Raw genomic sequence first — 14,775 nt, 5'->3', positions numbered from 1 at the left:
GGCCACCACAGCCAAATGGTCACAACGCCTCATCACTTTCACCTCCCTGCACAGTCGTTAGCTTGGCCCTCGCACAGGCTTTACCCATCTCGTGCTGTTTCGCCCCATACATTTTTGGTTAGGCAGGCAACACACGCACCCCGGAGCCCCCCCCGGAACCCCTCGGAGCCCCCCCGGAGCCCCTTCACGGTGCAGTATCCGAGCCCACGCATGGGCCCGGCGGCTAACGCTGCCCCGCCCCCGCCCCGCCCCCTCGCGCAGGCGCGCGGCGGAGCGCGCGAAAATCCCAAACCGGCGGCGCGAGCAGGGCGTCGGGGTAAGGCGGTGGGGATGGGGCGGGGCCGAGGGCCGGTGAGGGACGGGGCGCAGGGCGCGGGTCCCCGTTCCTTCTCCCGGAACGGGGGACTCCGCCGCGGCGGCGGGGCCCTTCCCACTGACTGAAAGGGGGGGCGGTGTTTCCTGTCCCGCCCCTGGTGGCCTCGCCTCGGTGGTGGTCGCAGGCGCCTGGCGGAGGGTTGGCGCATGCGCCGGTGTGCGGGCGGCAGTCGGGGTCGTGCTGTGGAGAGGGCGTGCGGGGGCGGCCGGCCTCCGCAGCCGCCGCCCCCGGGGGGGGGGCGCTCCCCGCCGCAGCTGGCGGCAAGGAACCGGCCGAGGGGCCCGGTGCCGGCACCGAGGGGTCGGGGCGAGCCGCCCCGGCTCCCCCCGGAACGCTCTTCCGTGCCCGCAGCGGCCGTGTTCGGTGTGCGAGGCCGTGCCGCCGCGGTGCCTCGTCCCCGCCTGTAGGCGCGGGGGAGGCCGCTGTGCGGTGCTTCCCCAGGCAAGGGCTGAGCCTTCCGGTGAGAACGCCGGTCAGGCAGCGGGTTGCGGGAGGTGGAATGGCCCGTGGTAGAGGAAGGTTCCTGGAGCGCATGCGCGTCCCAGGTAACAGCTGGTGCTTGGTTGCAAGTGAAAACACTTGGGGAAAAAAAGAGACTTGCACATCTGCGCTCTCTGCATCTTGCTATTCCTCTTCATTCTAGGAACTCGGGAAAGTGAGCGATAAAATGTCATTTTGTGAAATGTGTACAAGGTCAGTGCAGCTGTAATACCTGGATACCTCCCTAGATCGTTCACAGAGAGAGGGAGTGGAAAGTTTACAGCTTTGTTTCTGACTCAGCAGATGTCCCAACTTTTCTTCTGTGCAGTCTGATGCTTCCGGACATCTGCTCTAGAGGAGGAACTTCCACACAGTATGCTTTTTTAGTATACTGTCAGATTGTGTAGCTGTCCTTCTATTTAAACCAAAGTTTAGGGAAGACCAATGCCTTGTAAGTGTTGGGAGAAGTTCCCATTTTTATTTTTGGTATTGGTTCACAAATGTAAGTAGTTAACTACGCTCTCAAAATCTTAACAAATCATCATTTTTGATGTGGAAGAATAACTAAAAAGGGGTTAATGGTTATAGCTCTATATCACAGTGAAGAATCCTTTCGGTAGAATTTGTGGGACAGGCCTTTGAAAACCAGGAGAATACTAAGAATTTGGGATTTTTTTCCAGTATGTAATTTTAAGGACCTGAAGATCTTTTTTTTTTTGTTCCCCTGAGTGCAAACTCTATGAATCTCTTTTGAAAAAGGAAAGCTTTCCTGTCTGCAGCCACTAAACGAAGTAACATTCAATTTAGATTCAGAGTTAGATGGATTATCTACAGTGTTACTTGTTTTTATCTTCATCTTCCCTCTTTGCTCAAGGTTCAAAAATTGTGACATAAGAGTTCATAATCATATGACATTTGAAGCAGAAATTGAAGTTATCAAACTACATTGTGAGCTACTGACAGGCCTACGGGCATCTCTCTGTTGAATCTTGGCATTGCTCGAAAGCCCTCTTACTTGTTACTTGTCCTTTTTCCCCTCCCTGTTGCAGTCTCTCTTTCCTATGTGGCTGTTTGTTCACCACTGCCATCTCTTGGACAGAAGCAGGCCTGCTGAATGGCTACGATGGTTGTCCTCCACTGATGGGTTTGTAAAGAGAATGTAAACGCTGCTATACTGCTAATCTTGTCCCTCAGTGGAGCCTTGGCCTTAGAGAACATGGCAGCGGGAAAGTATGAGTCGGGCACAGATCCTGAAGGTTGTCTTTTCACTGAGAGGCATGGATCAAGTGTTGATAAGAATTTCGTGGTTTTTGTCTTAGTTTCCTCAGGTAATGATATCTGTGTGATACCACAGATCCTTCCTGTCTTTGGCTGCTAAGAACTGAACACGTTAGTCAATATTAACCAAGTTTGGAAGCAGGGTAAAGGTTTGAAGATAATTCAATTCCTATATATTTTCTAGAAATTGAGGGCAGGGTCAAAGATAGAGACACTCGTTCCACATTTTGTTTGGCAGTAGTCCTCTGTCTACTCAGCACGTGCAAATGAGCCAGCTGGGTGGTATGCGCATGAATTGAGCCATAGGATACACTGGCTAAAAGAGTTGTGGTTTTAAGGGTGATGTTATGGAGAGTTAGAGCAACAAAGGATACCAATCTGAAGGTAGTACATGCAGTTGTTCTCCTGTTAATGGAGCAGCCTTGTGCACTCAATGTACTTTTAAACCATTATTTCTTTTCTTTCTTTTCCCCTAAACCATATGTTTCAGTATACTGACCTACAGCTGTGAAGGTGCTGTTTGTTTAACAAAGATATAATTCAAAAGGTGCGTGAAGGATCTTGTGAAGGATGAAGGATGGGTGAAACAATTTCTTCCTGAAACAATAATTCAGAAAATCTTAGAGTCCTTTGATATACATAGAATGGTTTTTCATATTTACAGGAAGATGCATATATTGGATGAGATTAATGACAAATAAAAATCTTCAGTCTTGACTTATCAGAATTTTGTCTGTGAATATGGCATATTTTGTGCCAGCTGAACTAAAAAATGTGCAAAAGTATGCCAGGTTGTAAAGATCTTATTGCATGTACAAACACTAGAACAGCTTTCAAAAATCAAGCTAAATCTTGGATTAAACAATTGTAATTTTCATCAAGTAGGGTATTCCCAGACTGAATTTTCTGGTTAATGCTATCATAAATTACTGTCATTATTATTAATGTTGCTAAAATGAAGTCAGTGATAATGCTTATTAAAAATCTGTATTTTCTTTCATGTAGCTTTGGAATTAAAAAATCCTTTGTGTCTTGAAATTTGGTTGCAAATCCCACCAACTTCTGAGACCACTTTAGGACCACATAGCTACTTTGTGGGTTACAGGAGTGTAGAATATGTTAAATAATTTTTCCTTTGTGATGGCTAATAACTTTGTGGGTATTGCAAAAGTATTTAAAAATTAGTAAGACTTAGTCGTGCATTTCACTATAGAAATAATATTGATTTTTAGATGGCTATGGCAAATAGCTTGTGACAATTCAGAGTTGAACACTCTATCCCTAGTACAAAAATATACTCTTTTTTTAGTATTAATCATGAACTAACTAAACCTAAATTAATAATAAATAAATCATAAAGATAAATCTGTAGGAAAGCGATGCCATGAGTTACATTTTCATAAACATAACTAGTCATGAATTTTACAGATATTATTGGACACAATCTAAAGACAGATGACTTGCTTAAATGTAATCTGCACAGCATCAGTTGTGGTAATGTTGGAAAACGAAGTCCATGTGGCTCCTGCAGCACAGTAACTTTGTTAATATTTGACAAGAATAAATTCTTTTTACCTGCAAGTGGAGCGAATCTGATATTATCAGATATGTATTTTTAGTTTGATTAAAAAAAAAAAGTAAAAGAAGTACACTCTACCATTAAACATTAAAATTAGCAAAGTACTAATCAGGCTCCTGTAGAGGTACAGTAGAACAGGCCTTGGAAACTTAAATGACTTCTTTAGTGTCACGTGTGGGATGTGTCAGGAGTGAGAATCAGACTTCTAGATTTCTGACTCCTGAGGCCAAACTGCAAGGCTGTCCTTCCTCCCTGCTAGAAGATTCACTAGACATGTTTGTTTTATAAATCTTGATTGACTATGTGACAGTATTGAAATATTCCGAACAGTGACTGTAATAACGTATCATAATATACAAGTAGATTGACATATGTGAATGTCCAAGGAGAAGAGGGCAAGAGACATACCACTAGCTAATACTAATTTCCTATGCTGTACATTAAAAGTTCTCATCTATCACCAGCTGACGGAAATTCATAAGGAACTCCCTTCCCATAGAATATCAGAAATATATAGCTTTAATATCATGCCAAGAGTGGTATTGCTAAATTGTGAGTGTTTTTTCCTGAACAGATGTGATAAAATTTTTACTGCCAAGTCACAGGATCCACTATTAGCACACTAGAAAGTACATGCTCATAGAATATGCAGGAATAATTGTGACTGAGAATTCCCCAAATCAGTGCCTCATTGCTTTGAATGCCAGTGCTCTGACTCCAGTCTAAATGCTTACATAGCTAATTCTTGCTGCAGTATGAGTTTGACTGAGTGAATCACTGAAAGCCTTTGCTTTAGATGTTTCTGAGGAAACTTATCTCTTCTTGTTTGCAAAGAATGAATAGACTGATTTAATGCCTGTGAATAGCATGAAACCTTGTCAATGGACTCCAGGGACAAGTGTCTGTGGGAGTGTGTTAAAATAATGTACAACAAAAAGGTGTAAATGTTGATGAGGATGTCATTAAGTTATTCTTATTCTTCTGAAGAATACATTTTTCTTTTTCTGTCAGGTGTACTTAGTCCTATAAATACATCTTTATTCAGAAGATTTTATTCTGTGGCTGTATCTGGGTCTGAGTAGTCAGGGAGAGAGGGGAGAAAAGTATGAGATGCTTTGATAAGTGGGGCTTTTTTATGTTGAAGAGAAATGCATTCTTCCATTTGCAACTTGCCTTCGTTTTGTGTGGCCAATGTGAATGCTTTTCACAGGATTTCAGTAGCCTCAGCTGATGTTAGAATAAACATGTATCGTTTTTACTTACACATATTATGCTGTCACTACAGTTCATACAAAAGTAAGTCTGTATAATAAAACTTGGGAAGAAAATACTTTCCCATGATTGTTGTGTGGTCATTTTCTTTTTGGTGGAATATTGCCCTTCACTGTTGCATAAACCAGTGTGTCATGCTTGAGGAGCTCAGGTTGAATAACAGGAAATCCTTGAGAAGCGGTGTTGTCTAATGGGCTAGAACATATGAGATTTGTGTCTTTTATCTCTTTATGTCCTTTGTTTCCTCAGTGACTTTGGATAAGTCATTTTCTGTTTGTGCTTCTGTTTCCTTACTCCTATGTAGAAATGCTTTAACTGTAGAGCTGAAGAATTTCAATGAAAGGTATGGGCTTCATTACTATAGTCAATACTAGAGATTCTTAAACGGTTCTAGAGATTTTCAGAGAAAAGGAATTCACTTGGTATGAGCAAGACAACGCATTACACTGTATGAACAGCTCTGGGTATCAATACCATAGGCAGTATGGACCAGGTATTGTCTTATATCTGTGTCTTATATCTTGAATTTAGCATAGTTGGATGGCTATTAAAGAAGCAAAATTGTTGGAAGCATGAAGCCCATTAGTGTTAACTTACACTTTAATTGAAGAAAGGCAGGCTAGTAATTCTCTATGTCTAAATAGATTGTGTTCCTGTCTTCTGCCCCACCCCCTCCTCCCTTTTATTTTTTTAAATGGTGAAACAAAGGTGAATATTTTTGGACCGTGCTACCCATTTGCAGAATCTACCTCACAGCTTAGTTGGAGGAAGATGATATTCTAGGTTTGCTATGTAGATTGTACAAGACAAAGTATGTAAGTTTTTGCTTTACTGAGGAAATACATTGAAAGGACACGTACTTCACTGACCCATCTCTACAAGATTAACAAGATGTGTACCTGTTTGTGCTCCATTCACCATGCCCAGTATGTCATTTCTAGCTTCTGCTGTATTTTGTCATATATTGTTTTTACCTTTCTGTGGCAGATCTCTGTGTACTGATGGGAGGTAAGAAATTCAGATATGGAAGAACAAGCAAGGAGTTAAAGGGTGAGCTAGAAGCCCCCTGTTTCTTTCAAGTCTGGCTTTTGTTTTGGAAGGCATCTTGATCTGCTTAACGTCAGTGTGCACTGGTCATATCTGGGATTTGCTTTATTGCCTTGAAACAAATTTCCATTTTGTATATGCCTCTGATTCCCTGCCGTGTGGTACAGACAGCTTTATGTGGGCCTTGCTGGATTTTGATCTGGCTAGTCCTGACATTGAAATCCTTTTAAATTAGGGCATCGTATGGTGTGGTACAGAACCTTCTGCCAGAGACACAAATGTACTTCACCTCATTGTCTGTTTTCTCCTCTTAACTTCAAAAAATCAATACTTGTGGTGTTGGAGTCTTAATAACTAACTTGGTGTGTTTCTTGCAGGAGCGATTTCCAGCAGCTTGTGATCAGACTTTGTATTCAGTTTAGGCCTAGAAACATAGTCATCCATTCTGTGGGCTTGTAATTGCATTTTTTGGATATGGAAGTGATAAATAATTGCCTTGTTGTCCTGTTAAGGTTCATTATAGAAAGGTAACAAATAACATCTGTAAAATTCAGCAGTATCTCTCCTAAAAGTCTTTTGCTATTCCCTTGGGCAAAAGATAAGAGTTAGATGGATATGCTGAGATGTTATTTCTGCCTTTCCCATTAAATAAGGTTTTATTCTTAGCTGCTTGAGATGGGGTAGGTCAGAAGGAAGATCTGCTGCGATACAAGCCTGCCATCAGAATCAGAAAGTTTTAAAACTAATTTTTGTGTTAAGTGGTTGCTGTTATCAGGGAAAGCTAATAAATAGTATTTTTTTGCTCATGATGCTTATAGCCTGATGAATGGGAAGGAGAAGGCCTTATTATGAACATATAGTCCTTTTGGGGAGAGAGGGAGGTGTTGTGTCTCTGGAGTGCTCTAGAAAGTGAGATCTTGTATGAATCCCATCAATGCATGCTTCCTCAGGTCATTGAGTCTTCTCCAGTCCCGCAGGGCAACCGAATGCAGCTAGAAACATAATTTTGCTGTTAGTGATGTTACTCAGGTTAATCCTGTGCAAGAGGTTCAGTACCTATGCTGTCCATGAAAGTAGCCCTGTTAGTGGCCAGAGTCCCCTGAAGATGAAAATTGGGCTCTTTTTCCAGTGAGACCTGATAATGTAATTCAGAAGGTAGAGCTGACAAATTTTTAAAATACTAATTATTGGACTAAATAGCGGAAACAAATACAGAGGAGCAAAATAGAGGAGTTAATTACTTTACCTAGAAGAATTGTTAGTCTAAATGGTGAATTATAATGCCACCCATATGCTTGACAGCTATTTAGATTACCAGATTTAGCGTGCTGCTTAGCCAGTGTTCACAGAATCACAGAATCTCAGGTTGGAAGGGACCTCAGGGATCATCTAGTCCAACCTTTCTATGAAGAGTGGAGTCTAAACAAGATGGCCCAGCACCCTGTCCAGATGACTCTTAAAGGTGTCCAACGTGGCCGAGTCAACCACTTCCCTGGGGAGATTATTCCAATGGTTGACTGTCCTCAATGTGAAAAATTTCCCTCTTGTGTCTAATCAGAATCTCCCCAAGAGCAACTTGTGTCCATTCCCCCTTGTCCTCTCCATGGGACTCCTGGTAAAAAGGGAGTGTCCATCTTCTTTGTAGCTACCCCTTAAGTACTGGTACATGGTGATGAGATCCCCTCTAAGCCTCCTTTTCTCAAGGCTGAACAAACTCTGTTCTCCCAGCCTATCCTCATATGGCAGCTTCCCAGTCCTTTGATCATCTTGGTGGCCCTTCTCTGGACCCCTTCCAGCCTGTCCACATCCTTTTTGTATAGCAGGGACCAGAACTGTAGACAGTATTCCAGGTGTGGCCTGACAAGCACTGAGTAGAGCAGGATGATGACTTCTTTCTCTCTGCTGGTGATGCCCTTTTTGATGCAACCCAGCCTCCTGTTGGCCTTCTTGGCCGCAGCAGCACACTGTTCGCTCATGTTGAGCTTCCTGTCCACCAGGACCCCCAGGTCCCTCTCGACAGAGCTGATCTCCAGCCAGGTGGATCCCAGTCTGTACTGCATTCCTGGATTATGTTTTCCCAGGTGCATGATCTTACACTTTTCCTTGTTGAACTTCATAAGGTTCTTGCTGGCCCACTCTTCCAGCCTATCCAGATCTCCCTGCAAAGCAGCTCTTCTTTCTGGAGTGTCTACTTCTGTTGGTTCCTTTCTTTTGGCAAAACTCTGTTCTTTGGTCTTATTTCCAGAGGAAGATATATTTGTATGCAATTAGTTTTAATTTGGAAAGTCTGCATATAGACAGGCAGTTTTCTATAATAGTGGTTTGTTGTTGCTGTAAAATATCTGTGGATGGAGGCCCAAAGAGGAATAGGCCTACTTGCTCTTACCTTGAAAAGTTATTAAATATAAAAATCAGAACTAATCAACACTGGATGTAAGCATGCTGTCCACAATCAATATGGAAGTTGCTCTCTAGATTATTCTTGGCTGCTGGGCTGCCAGTAAGGTGAAATTATACTTAATACCAACCTATAAACCAGCCTGTGAACCTATTTTCTCAACAATGGACACTGAAAAGTAAGATGCTAGGAATAGATAATACATATTTTTAATTTTCACATAGTCTTTACTACTCTTGGGCCTTTCTGAAGTTTCTAAAAAAATTATTCACTCTTTTCCTAATAAACTTTTTCTAATTTTGTCTGGGAGATGTGATGGGCTAGTGATAGGTTTCCTTTAAAGTAGGGAATAAATCATGTTTGATTTTACTGCCTAACTAAGTATATATTACACTTTCTTTTTGGTCTTGGCAAGTAAAAGGAGAGTTGTCATGGTGAAGATTAAAAATATGCTTGTGGGGACAAGGTGAAAGAACCTAATAGACATTTGACGTAGAGAAATAATAAATTGAGAAAATAGTATCTGTGTTCTGGATAACTGCTACCTTTTTTTTCTCTTGTCATAACCTCAAAATATCATCCATTAGGTAGTAAATTTGTGACATGATTGTCATCATCTTTGAAACATGGAAACAGTAAGTTAATGGTCTTCTGCTCTATTGGTGTATCAACCATACTCTATAATAATCGAGTTAAGGGGGGTTAATCAAGGAGTCAGAATCCTGGTATCTTTTGCTTATATAATATACTGAAGTGCTTATCTAATATCTAGCCTCCTGATTCCTAGTGTTAGTGTCCTAATATGTATTAGAGTAATAAACATGCACGAAAGGACTGTTCTACTGCTTTTGTAAGTATTAACAGTCCTAAAAGTAGCTTGGAATTTGGAATGTATGTTTATGTGTTCTGTTAGCTCAACGGTGACCTGTTCTGCTTGGGGCCTTTGGACCGTGATGTCATTTAAGTATTTTAACTGTTTTCTTGTTTTGTTTTTTTCCTCACAAGCTGAGGTTGGTGATGGGCAAGATTTGAGAGAGGAGGTGAGTAATCGAAAGTGAAGTGTTTATTAGGAGTGTGCAGCTACTTATCACTGGTAGAAATAAAAGTATACAATGAGAGCTTTATATCTTGAATGCAAGTTTTGATCACATTTATTTGGAATGCTGTGACATAAGGCAATATTGTGCCTGAATGGTATTGTGTCTCAAAGATCCTTCTCCTTGAAATGTTTTTATTTATTTAAAAGTAACAGCTGAATTTATAAGATTAAAGACAAACAAATTAATAAAAGTTTAGTGGTAATTTTTGGCAATCTATTAAAGCGAGATTTGGGGACGCTGAAAGCTATGGAAGTTTGTTACTGAATTTTCCATAATTGACAGAAATTCTTCCTGAGGACCTCTAATGTTTTAGCATCCACATATTCCCTTTTTATTATAGCTGAGTCCTGAGTTTCAGGATTTGTAATAATAAGGAAGTTGCTTATCTTTCACTTGATTAGTTCTCTTTTTATGGTTTTACTTTAAAATATTTCTACAAATCAAGAGAAAAAAAATCTTCATTGTTTTACTGTTTTACATATTGAATGCACAAATATTTCATTTTCAGACTCTTGATAAGGAGATAGTTGTGAGAATTTTTCAGAAAACTTTGTATAGTGTTCAGGTATGGCCTAAGGTGGAAGGCTGTGGCAGTTGAGGTGTTTGTGTGTGTGTGCGTTCTGTAGGATGTAGCAGTAACTCTGTTGTTCGGTGAAGTGCCCTGGTATACTGTAGGGCTTTGCCTCAAGATGTGGTAACAAAAGTTACTGACTGAAGTGTTACATTTCAGACACTAATCCAGATAGCTCACTTGACAGAATAAAGCTAATCCATTCCTTGTTAGAAATGCTGCCTTCAGTTTCTGAAAGATACAAGTACCCTCATGCCTGAGCTCCACAGGGTTCCCTGTGCTTGAAAGTACAAGCCCAGGAGGGTTTGACTGGGGGGTTCTGAGAGAGGAGGACTATTTCTTCCCCTTCTTTCTAGAGTAAAGGATATTTTAAGGCAATTCACTGTAAATCCAGCCTCTGATTTTCTCATATTGTGGAGTAAATAGTCATAAATAAGAAGCAGTCTTTGATTTGGCAGCTGCAATAAAAGGAGACCCAGCTAAATGAAGAGAGTGGAAATGAACCTGAAAGAGACTTTAGGAATATGCTTGGCAGTATGACAACTCAAATTATTAATCAAGTCTTTATTATCTATAATTTCTTCTAATATGTTCTGGGTCTTACTGGGATCTGAACATTTAAATTATATTTAATTACAAATAGTTTTATATTTCTCTTGTTAATAAACTACATATCCTGTGGCAGTTTTTGAGATACAATCTGTGTGTCAGGCTTGGTGTGTTATGTTTTCTTTTTGTGTTATTTACATATTCAGTGATTTTACTGTATGCTTTCCAGTTATGTTGAGGTGAAGAGAAGAGTAAGCTATATTAATAAAATCGTTCTTTTCAGGACTAGATGCTGTAGTTAAAATAAACAACCAATATAGTAACTATCTCATTGGAGGCTTCTAAAGAACACAAACATATAAGTACAGTTTAAAAAAATCATGCTATTGCAAACAGAACAGATACTTGGGAAATTTTTTTTCTAGTTTTCTTTTAGTGTGGCATAAGCAGTGTTGTGATGCAGCAAAATGTTAGTGCATATTGGATTAAGCATGTTCTTGATCAATGATGAATTGAAGTGCATACTAAGTGCTAAACAAGGGCCAATGGCCTATATGAACACTGCAGCAATTCTTGGAAATGTCACTTTAATATACTCTTCTGTACATCTCAGGATGTGTTTTATAACAATGTAAGTGTATCCCAAAACGGATAATAGCAATATTTTTAGCACTTGCAGATTTTTTTTGTGATGATAATTCTTGAAAATTTACATTGCAGGGGGGTTGGACTTAAATGACCTTTAAAGGTCCCTTCCAACCCAAACTATGCTATGATTCAGCTCCTAACAGTCACTGTAAGGTATTCTGCTACCATTGAATTGGCAAGAGTAATTCTTGTATAAAGCTTTACATAAGTGCTCAACCTTGCCTCCTGCCCCCAAAAAGAGTGCAGACAAAGATTGTTATTCATGTCACTCTTAATGTTTTATTTTCAGTTTTTTTCAGTGTATATACCACAGTTTATTACAGATATGCAGTGTGGATTACCTGTTCTTTTAGTCATATAGATCACTTGCTCCTTATTTCTGATATTAGAGTATTTTGAGCAGTTTCAGAAAATTAATTGTACAGGAAAACACATTTATTTGTCACTTAATCCACTTTAGAAATGGGATGGAAAACTGACTTCTCCATTTTTGCCTGTAAGCTCATCCATGAATGAGCATTAGACTGCAGCTATAATTTCTGACCTCTCTTTTAGAAGACGGACATAAAATGATGTGAAAGGAGCAAGCTGAGTATTGGTCTTTCTGAAGATAGGCTCTGAACTCTAGAATGTATAGGTGTGTTTTTTTGGTTCAAGTCCTTTGCTTGTACTTTCATACTACAAGACAACTGTGGAAAATATACTACATTTCAGCTGAGGATTTTCAATAGCGCTGAACACAGAAGTGCTTTGTTTTCTCAGTGAAGGAAAGACAGGTTTATTTATGTGGCTAGTACAAGTCTGTTCACGGCAGTGTGCTTTGCTCATATCCACGATACCCAGGACAGGTATCTTAAGGGAATTAACTATCAGAAACTGTAAAAAAATGCATAGTTGCAGTTAGTAACATATAGTATAGATATACTTCTAAGATTTCCTTTCTTTTATGGTTTGTGCTGACATCCTCCTTGACTTTTTTTTTTGTTGCATTTAAACAAGAATGTACATCAGTCTTTGACAGTTTTTTCTATAAGGCAATGGCTCTTGACCAGCCAAGATGTTGCTAAGAAACCTCTCTGGACCAGCAATCCAGATTAGCTGTAGTTTAGCTATAATTAAGAAGGGAGATAGAAGACCTTTCTTATTGTGGAGCTGGGATTTCAGACTTCTGGAAAAAGACCTTCCTCACCCTGTAATGGCTGTGCCATTCTGCGTACTGGAATAGTAGTCACAGGTGCCTGGCATAGAAGAAAAGCCTGCCTGATTTGCTCTGATTTCCTCTGTTCCTTGAATTCTCTGTTAATACATAGTGAACTCCTGTGACTGGCCACAAAATGCTGGTCTTCATGGTCCCCCTTCCCCCCCCCCTTCACCCCCTCCTTTTCCTTCTTTTTCTTAAACTTTTAGGAGCCATTTTGTTAAGGGACTTATTCTTCAGTTACTCAGGAGGATTAATCTTACCTGCAAACATCAAACAGGCACATTAATTTACTCAAATCTGTACATTCAGTTCCTGGCTTTAATTTGTTCTTAAAGTCTTTGTTATGTCCCAGTGATGATGAGAGTATTTGATGGCTAATTGCTGCTGGGTGTTTGACCTATGTCATTTCAGAGACCTGTGGTGATGAAGCCTTTTAGCCTGTTTTTGATATGCAGAGGATCAGTAAGATCTTGGCAGTGTACAGGTTTGTTAGAGTTCTGTTGACAGCAACAGTTGCAGGTAAAAATGGGAGTGTAATAAAGAACACAAAAGCATTGGCATTGCTAACATTACTTTGAAAATGTTTAGGGCAAATATGCATTGAACTCTGGCAAGCCAGCAGCTTTACTTTACTTTTTTTTTTTTTGCTGGACAGGATCCAAAGTGAAATAATAGTTGTGGTTCACTATGGGGTATTTATTTATTTATTCATTACTTGTAGAGATTAATCTGAAGATCATTAATAAACTTGTTTTTTGACTGGCTCAGATTAGGATGCTATATAAGTGAAGTGATTTTAAGGGTTAGCTTTATAAAGCAAACTTGATTCGCAAGGCAGCTGCTCAGGTTCAGGTTTATTTTTTTTGGTGATGAATATTCACTGATTTCTGTTGCTTCCATGAGTGTCTGAATGTCTCCAAGTGGGCAACAGTTCATTTCTGAAAACTGCCACCACGTTTGTGTTAATTGACAGTTGTCTTTACAGTCTTGACAGAAAGAACAATGATTGAATGGCTGCAAGAGCTCGTTTCCTGTTTCAGCCTATGAGGTGTTTCTTTCAGAGAGATTTAAAGGTTGGTGTAGTGCCTGCTGTGCTATTCTCTGTCCTTCTGCCAACGAAAAATATAATAGCAAAGCAGAAAAAAACGTGTGGGGTTTTTTTGGGGTGTCTTTTACTGGGGCAATTCGGTTAGATTTTAACAGTCTGGCTTGGCAATAATGTTCATCTCTCAAAGACCCAGTTTTTACTGCGAAGTATGCCATTGGATATAGATGATATATGATACAGCTTTTATTCAGAACAGAGTTATATGTAAAGCTGCATGTGATCTTAGTTTGTCCTCTACTTTTTGTAATAATACAAAGAAAACCAGCTGAAATACTAAACTTTTTAGTTTTCTTTAAGGTGAATATTCTGTTTGCACTTAAAACTAATGGTCATTTACAAATGTAGAACTTAAAACAAGCAAAGGCCCCCAAACTCCTTTCGTTTTGATTGAGCCTTATTTTAATGCTTTCATTTATCTTGAAACAGGCATTTTTCAGTTTTTCATCAGGCAAAACTTTCTAAATAAATGCACACACATTATTATAATATACTTTGAGTGAAATACTGGTGATGACAAATTCAGATAATAAAAGCCTGAGACACAGCTGGGTGGTACATTCCAAGGTAATTTACCGATTACTGTGCCCCCTTTGCTACTTTGTCACAATGGGGTTATTATTTTACCCTCTTACTACTACAAAGAAAATTGGCACCCTTATGAGGTGTAAATACAAAGACACCCCTCACGCCCCCCTTTACATGTGAACACAAAAAGAGTTAACAGAAATCCTTCTTCCTATATTCTTTCTTAGTTTCAAGCCAGTGTTGCCTGATGTGGACTTATAATCTTTTTTTTCAGTATTGTGGAATGGCCCAGGACACTACAGTGCCCAGACTAAACTTTGAATATTGGTTGGATAAAGCTATTGAATGGGGTCAAACCACCACATTGGAATCCCAGAAGAATGTGTGCCTTCACTTGCCCCAGCTCCAGGAGTTTCTACATCAGGTTTATGAAACTTTAAAATATATGGTAAGTGACATTAAAAGGAAGACTGACCTGTTCTAAAGACACCCTCAGAAACAGTCTGTACCCTGTTTTGACAAAAACAGAAGCTAACAGTAGCAAAGAGGTTTGTGTTATTGACCTAATGTATTGCTGGATCAGAGAGGCAAATTGGGGAAATAGTCACAGGTAATGCAACCAGGAGTGTGCTTCCTATTTCCC

At 39.9% G+C, this 14,775-nt stretch overlaps 1 protein-coding gene across 2 annotated transcripts in view; it reads left to right on the top strand.

Annotated features, from left to right (window-relative positions):
* Window positions 1–243: 243 nt before the first annotated feature.
* Window positions 244–14,775, top strand: part of FANCC (FA complementation group C) — a 90,364-nt gene continuing 75,832 nt past the window's right edge. Inside the window, exons 1-2 of one of the 2 annotated variants that reach the window (XM_064437905.1) lie at window positions 244–316; window positions 14,407–14,580. In XM_064437905.1, the coding sequence (XP_064293975.1) occupies window positions 14,416–14,580 (165 nt within the window). In that variant the 5' untranslated portion in view covers window positions 244–316; window positions 14,407–14,415. Of the gene's footprint in view, window positions 317–545; window positions 922–14,406; window positions 14,581–14,775 lie in introns of those variants that run through there. The other variant, XM_064437906.1, reaches the window with a different exon arrangement.

The sequence above is a fragment of the Phalacrocorax carbo genome, chromosome Z (genome assembly GCF_963921805.1).
Source record: "Phalacrocorax carbo chromosome Z, bPhaCar2.1, whole genome shotgun sequence".
NCBI classification, from domain to species: domain Eukaryota; kingdom Metazoa; phylum Chordata; class Aves; order Suliformes; family Phalacrocoracidae; genus Phalacrocorax; species Phalacrocorax carbo.
This window is presented reverse-complemented; position numbering and strand designations above follow the sequence as displayed.